The following is a 13909-nucleotide window of genomic DNA, read 5'->3' on the forward strand; positions in this document are numbered from 1 at the left end:
TTATTATTTTTTAAATTTATTTTTAATTTATTTTTGGCTGCGTTGGGTCTTCATTGCGGTGTGTGGCCTTCTCATTGCAGTGGTTTCTCTTGTTGCGGAGCACGGGCTCTAGGCACACAGGCTTCAGTAGTTGTGGCACACGGGCTCAGTAGTTGTGGCTCGCAGGCTCTAGAGCACAGGCTCAGTAGTTGTGGCGCACGGGCTTAGTTGCTCCGTGGCATGTGGGATCTTCCCAGACAAGGGCCCGAACCCATGTCCCCTTCATTGGCAGGCAGATTCTTAACCACTGCACCACCAAGCCTGGCATGCCTATTATTAGGCCACTAATTTTTATATTAATCTTGAAAGCTTTGGGACTTCCCTGGTGGTGCAGTGGTTAAGAGGCCGCGCTCCCAATGCAGGGGCCTGGCTTTGATCCCTGGTCAGGGAAAGAGATCCCAGATGCATGCCGCAACTAAGAGTTCGCATGCTACAACTAAGGGGCCTGCATGGGGCAACTAAGGAGCCCGCCTGCCGCAACTACAGACCCGGCGCAACCAAATAAAATAAATAAATATTTTAAAAAAAATCTTGAAAGCTTTATTTCCACATACACTCGATTCTTATTATTTGTGCTAGTTACGTCCTATAAAGTCGCTGTGAACACTGAACTGGCAAACACCGAGCCATTGATCCTGGGGGAGATACAGGGTCAGGCTCCCACGAGCATCTTGTCACAACACTTTTGCCAACCTATCAACATATAATCAGGTTTTCCGTGTGTTTTCTGTTTAAAGACACGTTATTTAATATAGAGTTGGTCCATTCACAGTGATCTCACAGCCAACAGCAGTGTAACAAAAATTATCTACAACGAAGTTTGTCTAATAGAGGCACATCGTAGCCTTCGTGCACTTAGGAACGCTAGCCAGCACTCCAGCGCTATGCTTGGGGCCCTTTCAAACAGCGAAATCACCACAAAAAAATCACAGAAATGTGAAAAATGTGCCACTAAATAGACTGCAGAAAGGACGCTTGTATACAGTGTGAGAGCTGAAACAAGAAGGCGCGTTGCCTCGCCTGATCTGAGCTGAAAGGTGCCCACAGGACGAGTCAGATCCTTTGCTGCTCTGAACACAAGCACGCCTGCCATCAACTGCGAAAGCACGTGAGTATTAGTTTGTGGACTACAAATAAATGTTCGCGAGTAGGTGAATTCGAAAAATACAGAATCCGCGAATACTGAGGCTCGACTGTAATTGGCTTCCTTTGTGATCCTGTGCGTTTCATTTTAGACATTTACAAACATAATTCGGTGAAGAGGGTGACAGCCCTAAAAAGGTGACAAATTTCTGGCGGACAGGCAGATGAGGAGAAACAAGCAAAAAAGGCTCAGAAGGAGCTGTGTGAAGAGAAAAATGAGAAGAGGGTGGTGTTCTGGATGTCTTGTGAAGAAAGATCATAGCTTTCTTCTGGAAATAGCTAGAAAGACTCCAAGACTATCAACACAGGATTAGGTGGAATAAATAAATCATGCAAGAGGGGAAAAATATAATTAGCTGGAATCATATTTACAGGTATCCTCAAATATGCTGTATATTTAGGTGACAGGTGCTTGTAGGTAGCCCAAATAAATATTTCTGGAATGAATGAATTGGTTCTTTCCTCAATTTATAAACCAGAGAGGTCTCCGAACCGAATCTCCTCTACTTAGAACTTTAGTTCTTGAGTGAAAGGACAAATCATTAAATACTTTAAAAAGTTTTTAATGTCAAAACATTTTAAACTTTTTTTTTTTTTTTGGCAAAAACAGAGAGGGTGGGCACCACCCCACAGCCCTGAGTGGAATAGGAAGGCTTGGAAAAAGAGTGCAGGGACATGAGGTCCAATCTTGTAGCAGCTTCTGAGGAAAAGCTCAGTCCAGGGGTAAGTTCAAGTCCACAGGTGAAACTGCCAGGATGCCCCCCTGGAAGGGAAAAGTGGCAGAGCCCCATGAGCAGAGAGGCGTCCTCCACTCACAGCAGCACCCACACCAGCCCAGTGAGAGCAGAGGCGGGGAAGGCAAGGAACCAGAGAGGGGGAGGGGAAAGAGACCCAGAGAGAGGTGGACAGGGATGAGGGATGGAGACCCCAAGAAAGGCGCAGAGACTCGGGGTGGATGGGAACAGAGTCCTAGAAGGGGCGGGGGGAGACAGAGCCCCAGCAGGGGTGGACAGAGACTCAAAGAAGGGGAACAAACAGAGTCCTGGAGCTTTAATGATAAAGAGCCCTGGCTTTGTGTTAAAGCCCTAATTCCAATCCCCCACCCTGCATAAGTGACTTTCCCTCAGTCTCCATAAAACTAGGATAATAATCGAATCCCATAAGGTTGTTGTGGGGTTTCAATGGGATCATTCCACTAAAGTCCTTGGCTGAGTACCTGGCCAAGCTTACCCGTTATCATTCCTTAACAAATAAAATGATTTTACAAATAAACCAGCTTCTGCTCTGAGCTACAGACACTAATATCGACTGTCCCGTCATCATCTTGCTTTGAGGTCTCAGGGGTCTCTCTCCCTTAACTGGACCACCTCCGATCACCTCTGCCTCTTCCCCAAACCTGCTCCCCACCTTCCCCTCCACTCTGCTCTTCCTGGTCCCAGAGGACATCAGATGTAGCCCTGCAGCTGCTCAGGCCAGCATCTTTGGCATCATCCTTGACTCCTGTCTCCCATCCACTCCATGAGCAAAATCTGTCAGGTCTACCTCCAAATTAAATCCAGAATTCTCTACTACCCCGACCCTGGTCTGATCCACCCTCACCTTCTCCCTGGACCAGCCCAGTCACCCCCTTGGGTCTTTGCCCTCTACAGTATTTGCCCCCTACAGTATTCTCCACACGGCCGCCAGAGGGCACCTGTGACCACCCAAGACAGCTCACATCCGTCTACTCTGAGCCCTCCTAGGACTCCTGGCTCACTGAGTCAAAGTGCAAGTTCTTACCTTGACCACAAGGCCTAAAGCCTTGCATGATCTGGCCGCCCCTCCTGCTTTCATCTCCTACCCTCTCCCCCTCACTAACCCTGCTCCAGCCCTATTGGCTGTCTCTCTGCTCCTCAAACGCACCTAGCCAGCTCCTGCCAGTCTATGAAGCAATGCTTACATTCTGAGAGCCTGGCAGTGATGAGGCAGGTGAGATGGTGCCCATTGAGCGGCGTGAGATTGGTATTCAGAGAGACGGGGACAGTTGCCTAGGTCACACAGCCAGTACACAGGAGCTTAATCCAGCTCTGAGCCCAGCACTGGATTTAAAGCGGTGAGCAAGCAAGGTAAGGTGGGATGGTGTGGAGGTGGCTGCAATTTTAAATGGGGATCAGGGAAGGGCTCGCTGAGAGTGATACCTGAGCAGAGGGGCAGAGGAAGCAAGGCAGGGAGACACCAGGCAAATGGCATTCCCGCAGGCAGTGCTGCACAAGCAGACAGTCACCAGATAATCACATAAATGTCAAGTACTTACAAGGATGATCCCATTTTAATCCTCACAATAACCCTTTGAGGTAGGTATACAATTCTCCTCCCTTTACGGATGAAGAAACTTGTTTCTAGCTCATAACTGTTAGTGTATACCAGAGTGGTTTAAGCTGGGCATAGCATCTGCACTGATCACTACAGTGCCTCGTGTACATTAGGTGCTCAATAAACACGAAACGGATGAATGGTGGAGCTGGGAGAACACCTGTGATGTCTGAAAGGCAGCCTAAGAGCCTCCCCGCCCACCCCCCCACCCACCCCCAATACACACACATACAATTACAATTACAGTTAGGTAAAGGGAAGCCCAGAGAGGCTTTAGCGGCTCACCCAGCCCCCGTGGGCCTGGATCCAGGGCGCAAAGCTGTGCACGTGCTCTACGCTGAGACCGGCCAGGGTTCCCCCCAGCCTGGCCACGCGCCGGCTCAGCTCCATGGCCAGGGCCAGGCGGGCCAGAGGCTCCGGGGAAGGCGGTGGGGGCCCGGGGCACGGCAGCGAGGGGCGTGCTTGGCTTGGGCGAGGGTTGCCCTCCCGGCTAGAGAAGAGCTCCACTAGGCGGCTGAAGGAACCGGCGGAGAGGCGGGCCAGCTTGCGCCGCAGGGCGGGGTCTGAGGCCAGCTGTGGGGCGGGGAGGGGAAGAGGCAGGGTCTGCCTCAGTCACACCCTCGTAGCCAGCCAATGGGAGGCTGGGAGGCGTGGCTTCAAGCAAGCTCTAGATACAACTGACGCCCTAAGCCACGCCCCTATCCAGCACATCTGCCAATCACAAACGAGACTATATGATCTCGGCCAAACTACTCACAGCAAGATGGCCTAGAACCGGAGAAGCCAAGCCACGCCCCTGCCAAGGCCTCGACAGCCAATCAGGACCAAGCCCTGTATTAGCTGTGTTCTAGCATGCTAACATTCTAGCCACGCCCCTGTGGGCTTCCCCGAAGGCCAGGCCAGTGACTACGGCAACCTTGCCTTCTAGCAGACAATGAATATTATAAGGCCATACACTTTGCCCAAGCTCCTGACCCAACCTGATTCCAGGACAGAGTCACAAGCCACACTCCCTCCAGCAGTCCATTTCCCCCATGTTCTAAGCAACGTCCCTATATAGTCAATCAGGGCTTCAGATTTTAGACAGCTGTCTTCAAGCTACCCCCTCCTCCCTTTCCCATCACCATACATTCCCTTACTGCCTCACCTCGTCCAATCTCCTTCCTAGAACAGTTTCTGGTGGCCACACCCCTCTGCCTTCAGGCCACGCCCCTTTGACGATCAAAGAACGTCACTAATTTAAGGTATTGCCCTGGCTTACCTGTCACTCACCCCTTCACTGAAGCCTTGTCCCACCTTCTCCCCACCTGACCATCCAATGAGAATGCAAATCCAGCTTCAAGTCCCAGTGCGGAACCATGCCGCAACTCCTATCCTAGCTAAGGGATGGAACAGACCGCCCATCACCTTCTGGTTGATTACTTCCGCCTCTTCCTCCAGCAAGGCCACCAGCTTTCGCAGCAGGGCTTCCTTCTCTGTGGGTGCGTGACCCTGTAATTCTGGGGGGCAGAAGAGAATTTGGCTGGGGGCAGAACCGTGGCGACCCTTCTACCCTCATCCTTCTCCAGGGCCCTTCTGCACCTCACCTGGGCTAGGTGGGGATTTCAGTTGCTCTTGGACCAGCTGTTCCAGCCGCTGGGCCACCAGGGCATAGAAATCTGGAGTAGCTGGGCCTGGGATGAAAAGAGCCAATGATGGGCCTTCAGGACATAAGGAATTTAGGGATTCTCTCCTCCCAACCACCTTGCCAGGTAGCAATGATTTCCATTTCAGAATTGGATAAATTGAGGCCCAGTGAGCAAACTTGGTAAAAGACCCTTTTACTTTCCCCCAAATTGGACTTCGAATGTTTGAGCCGAACTGGACCTTGAAGATTATCCCATCTAAGGGAGGCAAACACATGGCACTCCAGCTACTACCAATCTATCCCTTGCCCATTTCAGGCAACAACTCATCACAGAACTCTTCTCCCCAGCTGTGAAATCCTCTCCAAGCGAGCACTCCCAGGAGCCATTGCTAGTCCATCCAGTATCACATATGAGAAGAAACCTACTGGTCACTCTTGATCAAGTCCAGTATCCACCGCCCCCCCCCCCATTCCTACTTTGCTACTGGAGAAAAGGATTCATGTAACCAAAACAGCCAGGGAATTGTGACTGGAAATCAGGTTTCCTGCCTCCCTAATGGGGGCACTGGTGGCTACAAAAGTCTTAGGGGCAAGGAAGCATGTGTGGAAAGAGAGAGATAACAAATAGAAAGGCACCAAAACGAAGTGAGGGAGTGGCATGGACATATATACACTACCAAATGTAAAATAGCTAGCTAGTGGGAAGCAGCCGCATAGCTCAGGGAGATCAGCTCGGTGCTTTGTGTCCACCTAGAGGGGTGGGATAGGGAGGGTGGGAGGGAGACGCAAGAGGGAGGGGATATAGGGATATATGTATACATATAGCTGATTCACTTTGTTATACAGCAGCAACACAACATTGTAAAGCAATTATATTCCAGTAAAGATGTTAAAAAAAAAAAGAAAAGAAAAGAAAGAAAGAAAGGCACCAAAAGCCCTCCTGAAGCCTGCTCACAGAATTGACAGTTAGTAAACCAACTGGGGATCGGGGGTGAGGGTAGGTGCTGGAGATCCCCCACAGCTACCCCCTTAGCTGAGTGATCTTGAACTAGTTCCTTATCCTCTCTATGCTTTAAGAATCAAAGCTGCCAGTTCTTGGGTGATCAAGGGAAATCTCTTACCAGGCTCTGAACCATAGCATGGCCGGAGGGGCAGGGAGCAAGGCCGAGGGGACTCAGGGGGAACTGCTCCTCGCCCCAGGGAGCAGGGAAGACATCTTCGAAGGCGGCTCAGGAAGTCTGTTGGCTCCTCTTGGGCAGGGCTCCTGGGGAAGGGGACCTCAGAGAGTGATCCCAAAGGCCCTTTGCAAACAGTCCCTTTGTCCTCCCACTGAGGGCCTTTCCCTGCAACCCCCAGGACAAGGAGTGGAGCCAGATATAAAGAGGCGGGGAAAGGAGACAGACTGAGTCCAGGAGCAGGAGTTGGAGAGGGGCCCACCCCAAATGCCGTTCCCGGAGGGAAGAGGGCAACTCCTCTTACCTGGGTGGGGTCGGAATGGGAGACCCCGCAGCCTCACCCCGCCTTAGGAAGGCAGCTAGGACCCTCAGCGTGTCCTCTCGGAGCCCCAGCTCTTCCGAGCCTGCCATGGGGGCACCTATGAGAGAGGGAGCTGGAGGATGGACTCCAGGGTTCAGCGGGAAGTAGAGGCTGGGGGCCCAAATTCCTAGTCCCCGAATGAGGAGGGGACCAGGACTTGTGAGTCCCCAAAGAGGGAAGGGGCTGAGGGTCTGCATTCCCAGGTACTTTACGGGAGTTGGGGGTCTGGGGGCCCAGACGCTTAAGTCTCCAGATGGAGAAGAGGGATGAGGAGGAAGACACCTTGATCCTGGGAGAGGAGAAGGCTGGGGATCCGGATTCTTGGGTCTAAGGGAGGAGGGGCTGGGGGCCTGGACTCTTGAGTTTTCGGAGAAGGGGGCTGGGGGTGTGAACTCTTGAGTCTAAGAGAGAAGGGGGCGGGGGCCTCAGACTTCTGAGTCCCAGAGGGAGAAGGAGGCTTGGGGACTTCTTGATTCTGAAGGTATATGCCAAGCTGCTCACGTCCGTAGAGGGTCGAGAACTACCAATCCCAGCAGGCTTCATAGCAAACATTCCCCTCCGTCCGTTACTGGTTCGCCGCGCAGCCTGCTGGGAGGTGTAGTTCCACTCTCTGAGGCTAGAATTTGGGGGACCCAGGACACTCGGATGTCGGAGAAGCGGGACTGAGTTGCCCCCTCCTGGATCCCGGCTCCCTCTTCTTCCCTCCTCACCTAGCCCTCGCTAACGTCCCGCTCACCTGGTCCCGGGCCCCGCCGCCGCCACCTCCTCCACTGAACTTGTATAAACTTTCTTTTCTTAGTTGAACTTTCCCGCGCCTGCGCCCTGGGCCAGGTTGGTGACGGCCCAAACGTAGAGGGGCGGAGCGTTGGGTACCGCCTAATTTGCATATGACGTTCCCAGCATGCCTGCGGTCGGAAGGCCTAAAAAGAGCATGGGGTTGGGGGGCGGCGCCCCCGCTTATCGAGCAACCTCTTTGGTTTTGGAGTCACCCAAACGACGGTGAAGTCGTTTTTATTTCAGGAAATCGATAGAAAAGGAAGCCCCACCTCTAAAGCTCAGCTGACAGGAAGTGGGGTGTGCAGCTGAGAGTTCGAGAGATACGAAACCCCAAAGACAGGCGTGGCCGGGGTACTCGGCGCGCCCGACCCGCCACATAGGAAACATAGGTAACTGGCGAGTAGGTGGCGATCAGAAGTGAGGAATCGGAGAAAGGGTGGGTTTACCCTGCCAGTGGAGAAGGGGGGTTGTGTAGTCTGGGGGAAAGTGAAGCAAGAAGGAAAAAAGTGAAGCAATGATTGGCGCCGAGATCGGCTGTAAAAAAAGCAAACGTAGAAAAAGGAGGGGAGAGGAGGCGTCTACTCTGGGGGATCTGGGGGATCTGGGGGATCTGGGGGATCTGGGGGATCTGGGGGATCTGGGGGAGAGATCGACGGGACTCTGAGAATGGGAGGCAGTCCACTCTAGAAAGTGGGGACGTGCCCTGGAGGAGGGAGACTGTCTGTCTGGGAGGGATTGTGGATGGTCTACGGTGGGAATGGGTGAGGGGATCATCGGGACGGGGGGAACTGTGGAAGGGGGTCTACCTTGGGGTAACTGCGGCAGGTAGCGGTCTACAGGTCACTAGCGTCTGCATTGCAATAACTAGAGGGAGGGCTCTACCTTGGAAGTGGGAGTACCTGCCTTGGGTGATGTGGGGGGAAGGAGGGGCTTTCAGTGGAAGAGGGAAGGTCTACACGGGCGCAATTGAGGGAGGTAGAGGTATCTACACTGACGAAGCTGGGGAAAGGAGGGGGGTGTAAAATGGGCTTGGGAGGGAGTTCTCGCTGAATTAGAAAGCCTCGCTGGAGGATGGGAGAAGGTCTCCTGTTGGTACCCCAGGAAGATATAGGTGAGAGACCTGCGCCGTGGCTCGTGAGGGAGGTCTGGGTGCGGAACTCCCGGACGGGGTGGCCCTGGGAGGCCGCCTGTACCTAGGACCTGTTCTCTGCGCGCAGGCCGGACCATGGGAACACAAAAGCCTCGTATCCTGCCCTGGCTGGTATCTCAGCTGGACCAGGGGCAGCTGGAGGGCGTGGCCTGGCTGGATGAGAGCCGCACGCGCTTCCGCATCCCTTGGAAGCACGGCTTGCGGCAGGATGCCCAGCTGGAGGACTTCGGCATTTTCCAGGTGCGGACGCGCCGAGCGGGCTGGACTCCGAGGGGGCGGGGTGGACTCCGAGGGGGCGGGGTGGACTCCGAGGTGCGGGGCCGAGAAGGCGGGATTAGCAAGCCTGGAGAGGCCTGCTCTTATTCTGATAGACTGAGATGGGTGGAGTTAGAACGGGAAGGGGTGAAGTTAGTAGGATCCACGGTCTGGTGTCGGAGAGCAGTCAGGATTAGAGCTGCCAGATTCCGGTAATAGAATCGGGAAAGTGAAGGAAATGCATCCTGGGGAGTTCGGGGCCCCCGGAGTGGGGCTCTTGGTTGTAGAATTTCTGGGGGCCGGTCTTGGACTATTAGAGGCGAGACTTGGCCCTGAAACTGAGGTTTCTTACCACCAAATTAGGATACACCGGTGGTGGTAAGCCGAGTTAGAGTGCGAGGGGGCGGGGTTATTACAGAGGGTGTCCTGGGGCAGGTTGGTGGCAGAGTTAGACACCCATTAGGACCTGGAAGGCTGGCTTAGAAAGCAAAGGTGTTTGAAGGGTGGTGGTAGGGGGATTCGGGGCGCAGAGAATCTGAGAGTTTGGGGATGGAAACTTGCCAAGTTAGAACGTGTCGGGGGGAGGACGATGTTAGGACAAGAGGAGACAGGGTTGGGACCCCTGGGGCAAGGTCTAAGTCATCCTCTCCACTATCTTGGTATCACTGGTCCCCTAGGCCTGGGCTGAGGCCAGCGGTGCCTACACTCCTGGGAAGGATAAGCCCGACCTGCCCACCTGGAAGAGGAATTTCCGGTCCGCCCTGAACCGGAAGGAAGCGTTGCGTTTAGCAGAGGACCACAGCAAGGACCCCCACGACCCGCACAAGATCTATGAGTTTGTGACCTCAGGTGTGCTGGAAGTGAGGCTTCACTTAGAGGGATGGGATTTCGAGTGTCCCCGGCGCCCCCACTCCACTCCCCACCTTTCTCCACAGGAGTTGGGGACTTATCTGAGCCAGACACCTCTCTAGACACCAATGGCAGATACAGTACCTCTGATATCCAGGTAAGAATGCGCCCCGACCATCCTGCTCTCAGTCTCTGCCCCATCCCCTCTCTGCGTCCTCATGGGCCTATTCAGGCCTCATCTTCTTCCCCTGGACCATCACCCCAGGCTCCATTCTCTCCCTTGCAGTCTGTCCCCAACCTGACTCAGTGCTGACCCTGTCCCCCCACCCCCTGCCCACAGCCCTCCGTGGCTTCCCAGCATCCTCAGGAGAAAATTCAGAGCTTTCAGCAGGCATTCAAGGCCCTAATCCACCTTTCTAGGATTTAATAGCTTTCCTCCCTGTGCAGGGTTCTCTCAGTGTTTTGGGAACTCAGAACCTCTCTATCCTTGATCTTGCCGATGTCTATGCCAGGGGAAGTCCCCTCTGAAATTCTTCCCAGCCCTCTCTGCCCAGGTCTTGCTTGCAGAGAGCCAGATCCTTGGGTGGAATTAGCTGCTTCCCTCGGGCCACTGTACTGCCCGGCATACATCAAAGCTGTACATATTTTACTGTCTGTGCCCCAGGTTAGAAGCCCCTTGAGGGCAAAGCTCAGGTCTGTCTCCTCTCTGGGTCCCCACATCGCTGAGCACAAAGCTTGGTCCATGGGAAGTCTCCAGAAAAGGCTGTGGAAATACCTGGATCCTTCTTTTTTTTTCCCTCTCCAGGAAGACATTCTGGAGAAGTTACTGAGTGACATGGACTTGGCCCCAGATGGAGGGCCCTCAAGTCTGACCATGGCCCCTGAGAACCCCCCTCAGCTCTTGCTGAGCCCCAACTTAGATGTCCCTGCTCCTTGCCCAAAGCCGGGACCCCCTGAAAACCCACTGAAGCAGCTGTTGGTGAGCGAGGAAGGTGAGCGCCAGCTGCGGGGTGGGAGGGGTCAGGGATGGGCCGCAAGCCCCCTGACGTTCCCTCATCCTCTCTCCCCCTTCACATTGCTGCTGCTGCTCAGACTGGGAGTTCGAGGTGACCGTCTTCTACCGGGGCTGCCAAGTCTTCCAGCAGACTGTCTTCTGCCCGGGGGGCCTGCGGCTGGTGGGATCAGAAGCAGGGGACAGGACACTGCCTGGACAGCCGATAAGACTGCCAGACCCCGCGGCGTCCCTGACAGACAGGGGCGTGACAGGCTACGTGCAGCGGGTGCTGAGCTGCCTGGGCGGGGGACTAGCTCTGTGGAGGGCCGGGCAGTGGCTCTGCGCCCAGAGGCTGGGGCACTGCCATGTGTACTGGGCCGTGGGCGAGGAACTCCTCCCCAACAGTGGTCACAGGCCTGATGGTGAGGTGCCCAAGGACAGGGAAGGAGGCGTGTTCAACATGGGACCCTTCATAGCAGGTGAGTGAGGCGGGGCCTCAGCTCTGCTGTGGAAACGGCAGGCAACGGTGGTTAAAAACTCTGGGGTCAGGAGGTTTGGGATCGAATTCAGACCCTGCTGCTCTGCTTGTGGTTGAACCTGTGGGTAGAAGGACTGGACTGCCCTGAACCTGTGGAGTCTGAGGACTGTCTCCTCTCTCTCACCTGCCCGGAGCTGGCAGGAGGCACAGGGCCCAGCGTACAGAAGGTGCTTCGGGGAATTAGCTGCCATAGTCGTTATCATTTATTACAATTATGGTGGAAAGACAGATGCAGGAGAAAGAAATCCTTTAGGGCTTTGCTCTCCAAACAGACCTTTCTGCAATGATGCAAATGCTCTGTATTTCCACTGCCCAATATGGTATCCACTAGCTACGTGTAGCTACTGAGTACTTAGGTGAGATGAGTGCAAATGAGGAAGTGAGTTTTTTAAGTTTTATTTGATTTTAATTAGATACAATTAAAACTTAAATAGCCACGGTGGCTAATGGCTACATATTGGACAGCATGGCCTTGAAGGGTTAAAGAGCAGTAACCACCAACCACCTTATACTCCAGCATCACTGAGCATCCCTGGGGGAGTGGACTCCCCTCCTGGGCCTGTTTCCCCATCCAAGTGCTGAGGCTCCGGGCGGTGTGCGGGGAGGCCTACCTTCCAGCCCAGCCCTGATGGAAGGGAGGAGGAACATTTCAGCTTGTGCCAGAACAGGAGGGACTTCCCCCAAATCAACAGCCCCCTGGTCATGGTGGCAGAGACATGTTGAGCTTTAGATCAGGGAAGAAGATGAGGATGTTACTGAGGTTTTCGGGGAGCAGGGAGGGGCAGGTAGAGGGTCTTCTTCCCATCCCTGACTAGGTTCCTGGGCCCCCAGATCTGATTGCCTTCATCGAAGGAAGCAGACGCTCACCACGCTACACCCTCTGGTTCTGCGTGGGGCAGTCATGGCCCCAGGACCAACCATGGATCAAGAGGCTGGTGATGGTCAAGGTACTGCAGCCCCAGGCTCCTGGAGCTGAGGGGTAGATCCTAAAAGGGAGGAGGTTGCTTCTGGGAACTACAATTCCCACAGTCCCCTCGGAGAAACTACAACTTCTAAGAGTCTCTGCAAGTACCAGTTCCTCCTCAGGAGCTTCTGGTGTCCCTCCCACGGCCTCACCCCCAAAGCCTACTTTGCGTTCTCCCAACCATGTGCAAGTTGGTGGACTGCAAGTCCTAGCAGGCTGGGTGCGGTACTACAGCTCCCAGGAGTCCTTCTCATCACAAGCTGCTCGGCTCTAGCTTCCAGGAACCCCTCAGCAGCCTCAGCCCTAAGACCCGTTTTTGGCCTCCCTTGGTGGTGAATATGGGGAAAACTGTAACGCCCAGCAGCCCTGGGCCTAACGGTTCATCCTGGGTTACAGTGGGGGCTGTCGGGAATTGTAGTCTACTCAACCCATCCCCGACAGTAGATGGTGCTGGCTGTTTCCCCTGACTGTTTCTCCCCCACCTCCCTCAGGTTGTCCCCATGTGCCTCAGAGCCCTGCTAGACATGGCGCGGGTAGGGGGTGCCTCCTCCCTGGAGAACACTGTGGACCTTCACATTTCCAACAGCCACCCACTCTCCCTCACCTCGGACCAGTACAAGGCCTACCTCCAGGACCTGGTCGAGGACATGGACTTCTAGGTCACCGGGGAGGCCTGAGCCCTCAGCTTCCACCTCAACCAATAAACTGGTTCCGGCCATGGTCATCACTTGTCTGTCTGGTGTTCACTGTCCCTGGGCCAGCCCTGACCCACGTTGGGGGTTATTCCTTCTTAAGGCCCGTTTATCCATCTGTGCAAGCCACTCATATCCTAGGTGCTCACTGCATAAAGGCCAGGCACCGTGCAGGGGGCAGCTGACACTCCTTACCTCTTCCCTGTGGCCTGGTGAATAGGTGACAGTCACCCCCACTTTATAGACCAAGACACTGAGGCTTAGAGAGGAGCAAAGTTCACAAAGTAGGAAAATACAAGACAGGTCAGAATCCAGGTCTGACTGTAAGGTTGCCACTCTTTGAGGGCGGCCTTGGGGCTCAATCTGGAACCCCCATCTTGCCTATAAACAGTTCAGGCCGACATCCAGCAAGCACAGAGCCTTTCGCCTGACTGTCCTGCCTGTCAGGGGCCTTGGGTCCCCTCCCAACTCCTGCTAGGTGACCTCAGGCAAGTCCTTCTCCTTTCCAGGCCCTGGGCTCCCCTCCGTGTGGGCCTACGAGGGCCAGTTGTAAAGGAGTTCTGAGCCCACCCCCAACCGCCACCCGCCCTCCCCCCGCAGCCCGGCTGCACCCGCCCCTCCTCACCGCGCCTGGGCTCTGGGTAACAGGGACTGGTGGAGGCCAGCACGGCGCTGATTCACTGTGTGGCCCTTGCTGCTCTGTGCCTTAGTTTCCCTCTCCATCTCGGGGGAGTCAATTAGATCACCCCAGCCGCACAGGACTGATAAACAGAGAATCCAACTGAATGGAGGACAAAGATCCTGTTTCTGGGGCAATTCCAAGGTTAGACAAATAGCACCTAGAGGCCCTGAGCTGGGCAGACGCTGGTCAGGTGGGGCAGGGGCCTCTCCCTCCCATCACCACCACTCTTTATCAGTAGCAACGGCTTCCTATGTGCCAGGTCCGGTTCTAAGTGCTTCATCCGCCTGCGTCTTTCTTAATCCTCACAATAC

At 54.5% G+C, this 13909-nt stretch overlaps 2 protein-coding genes across 9 annotated transcripts; one reads left to right on the forward strand and one right to left on the reverse strand.

The window, feature by feature from the left end:
* Positions 1–1729: 1729 nt before the first annotated feature.
* BCL2L12 (BCL2 like 12) lies at positions 1730–7589 on the reverse strand. Of its 6 annotated transcripts, none has more exons than XM_082436002.1 (8): positions 7434–7546; positions 7199–7282; positions 6641–6755; positions 6283–6425; positions 5121–5207; positions 4942–5033; positions 3820–4107; positions 1730–1945 (listed from the first exon to the last, which is right to left on the reverse strand). In XM_082436002.1, the coding sequence occupies exons 3-8, from the start codon at positions 6745–6747 to the stop codon at positions 1895–1897; spliced, it is 768 nt and encodes a 255-aa protein (XP_082292128.1). In that variant the 5' UTR covers positions 6748–6755; positions 7199–7282; positions 7434–7546; the 3' UTR covers positions 1730–1894. The 6 variants fall into 6 exon arrangements, with proteins under 6 accessions (XP_082292128.1, XP_082292127.1, XP_082292125.1 ...); XM_082436001.1 differs by having other exon boundaries at positions 7199–7285; positions 7434–7540; XM_082435999.1 differs by lacking the exon at positions 7199–7282 and having other exon boundaries at positions 6641–6770; positions 7434–7589.
* Positions 7590–7722: 133 nt separating this feature from the next.
* Positions 7723–12951, forward strand: IRF3 (interferon regulatory factor 3). Of its 3 annotated transcripts, none has more exons than XM_082435960.1 (8): positions 7723–7863; positions 8692–8864; positions 9557–9728; positions 9815–9885; positions 10534–10720; positions 10821–11201; positions 12092–12207; positions 12716–12951. In XM_082435960.1, the coding sequence occupies exons 2-8, from the start codon at positions 8700–8702 to the stop codon at positions 12881–12883; spliced, it is 1260 nt and encodes a 419-aa protein (XP_082292086.1). In that variant the 5' UTR covers positions 7723–7863; positions 8692–8699; the 3' UTR covers positions 12884–12951. The 3 variants fall into 3 exon arrangements, with proteins under 3 accessions (XP_082292086.1, XP_082292085.1, XP_082292087.1); XM_082435959.1 differs by lacking the exon at positions 7723–7863 and adding an exon at positions 8315–8585; XM_082435961.1 differs by lacking the exons at positions 7723–7863; positions 8692–8864 and adding an exon at positions 9003–9091.
* Positions 12952–13909: the final 958 nt, after the last annotated feature.

Source organism: Balaenoptera physalus (genome assembly GCF_965194825.1).
Source record: "Balaenoptera physalus genome assembly, chromosome: 19".
In the NCBI taxonomy this organism is placed as follows: domain Eukaryota; kingdom Metazoa; phylum Chordata; class Mammalia; order Artiodactyla; family Balaenopteridae; genus Balaenoptera; species Balaenoptera physalus.

What these genes read in the sequence shown, in the direction of transcription:
- IRF3 (XM_082435959.1), top strand. Translation starts at nt 8,546, where the DNA reads ATGGGAGAAGGTCTCCTGTTGGTACCCCAGGAAGATATAG. An exon ending in GGTACCCCAGGAAGATATAG is followed by an intron (nt 8,586 to 8,691) that starts GTGAGAGACCTG and finishes CTCTGCGCGCAG; the next exon opens with GCCGGACCATGGGAACACAA. An exon ending in AGAGGCTGGTGATGGTCAAG is followed by an intron (nt 12,208 to 12,715) that starts GTACTGCAGCCC and finishes CACCTCCCTCAG; the next exon opens with GTTGTCCCCATGTGCCTCAG.
- BCL2L12 (XM_082435999.1), bottom strand. Translation starts at nt 7,584, where the DNA reads ATGCAAATTAGGCGGTACCCAACGCTCCGCCCCTCTACGTTTGGGCCG. An exon ending in GCGGCGGGGCCCGGGACCAG is followed by an intron (nt 6,771 to 7,433) that starts GTGAGCGGGACG and finishes TCCATCCTCCAG; the next exon opens with CTCCCTCTCTCATAGGTGCC. An exon ending in GAAATCCCCACCTAGCCCAG is followed by an intron (nt 5,034 to 5,120) that starts GTGAGGTGCAGA and finishes TCTGCCCCCCAG; the next exon opens with AATTACAGGGTCACGCACCC.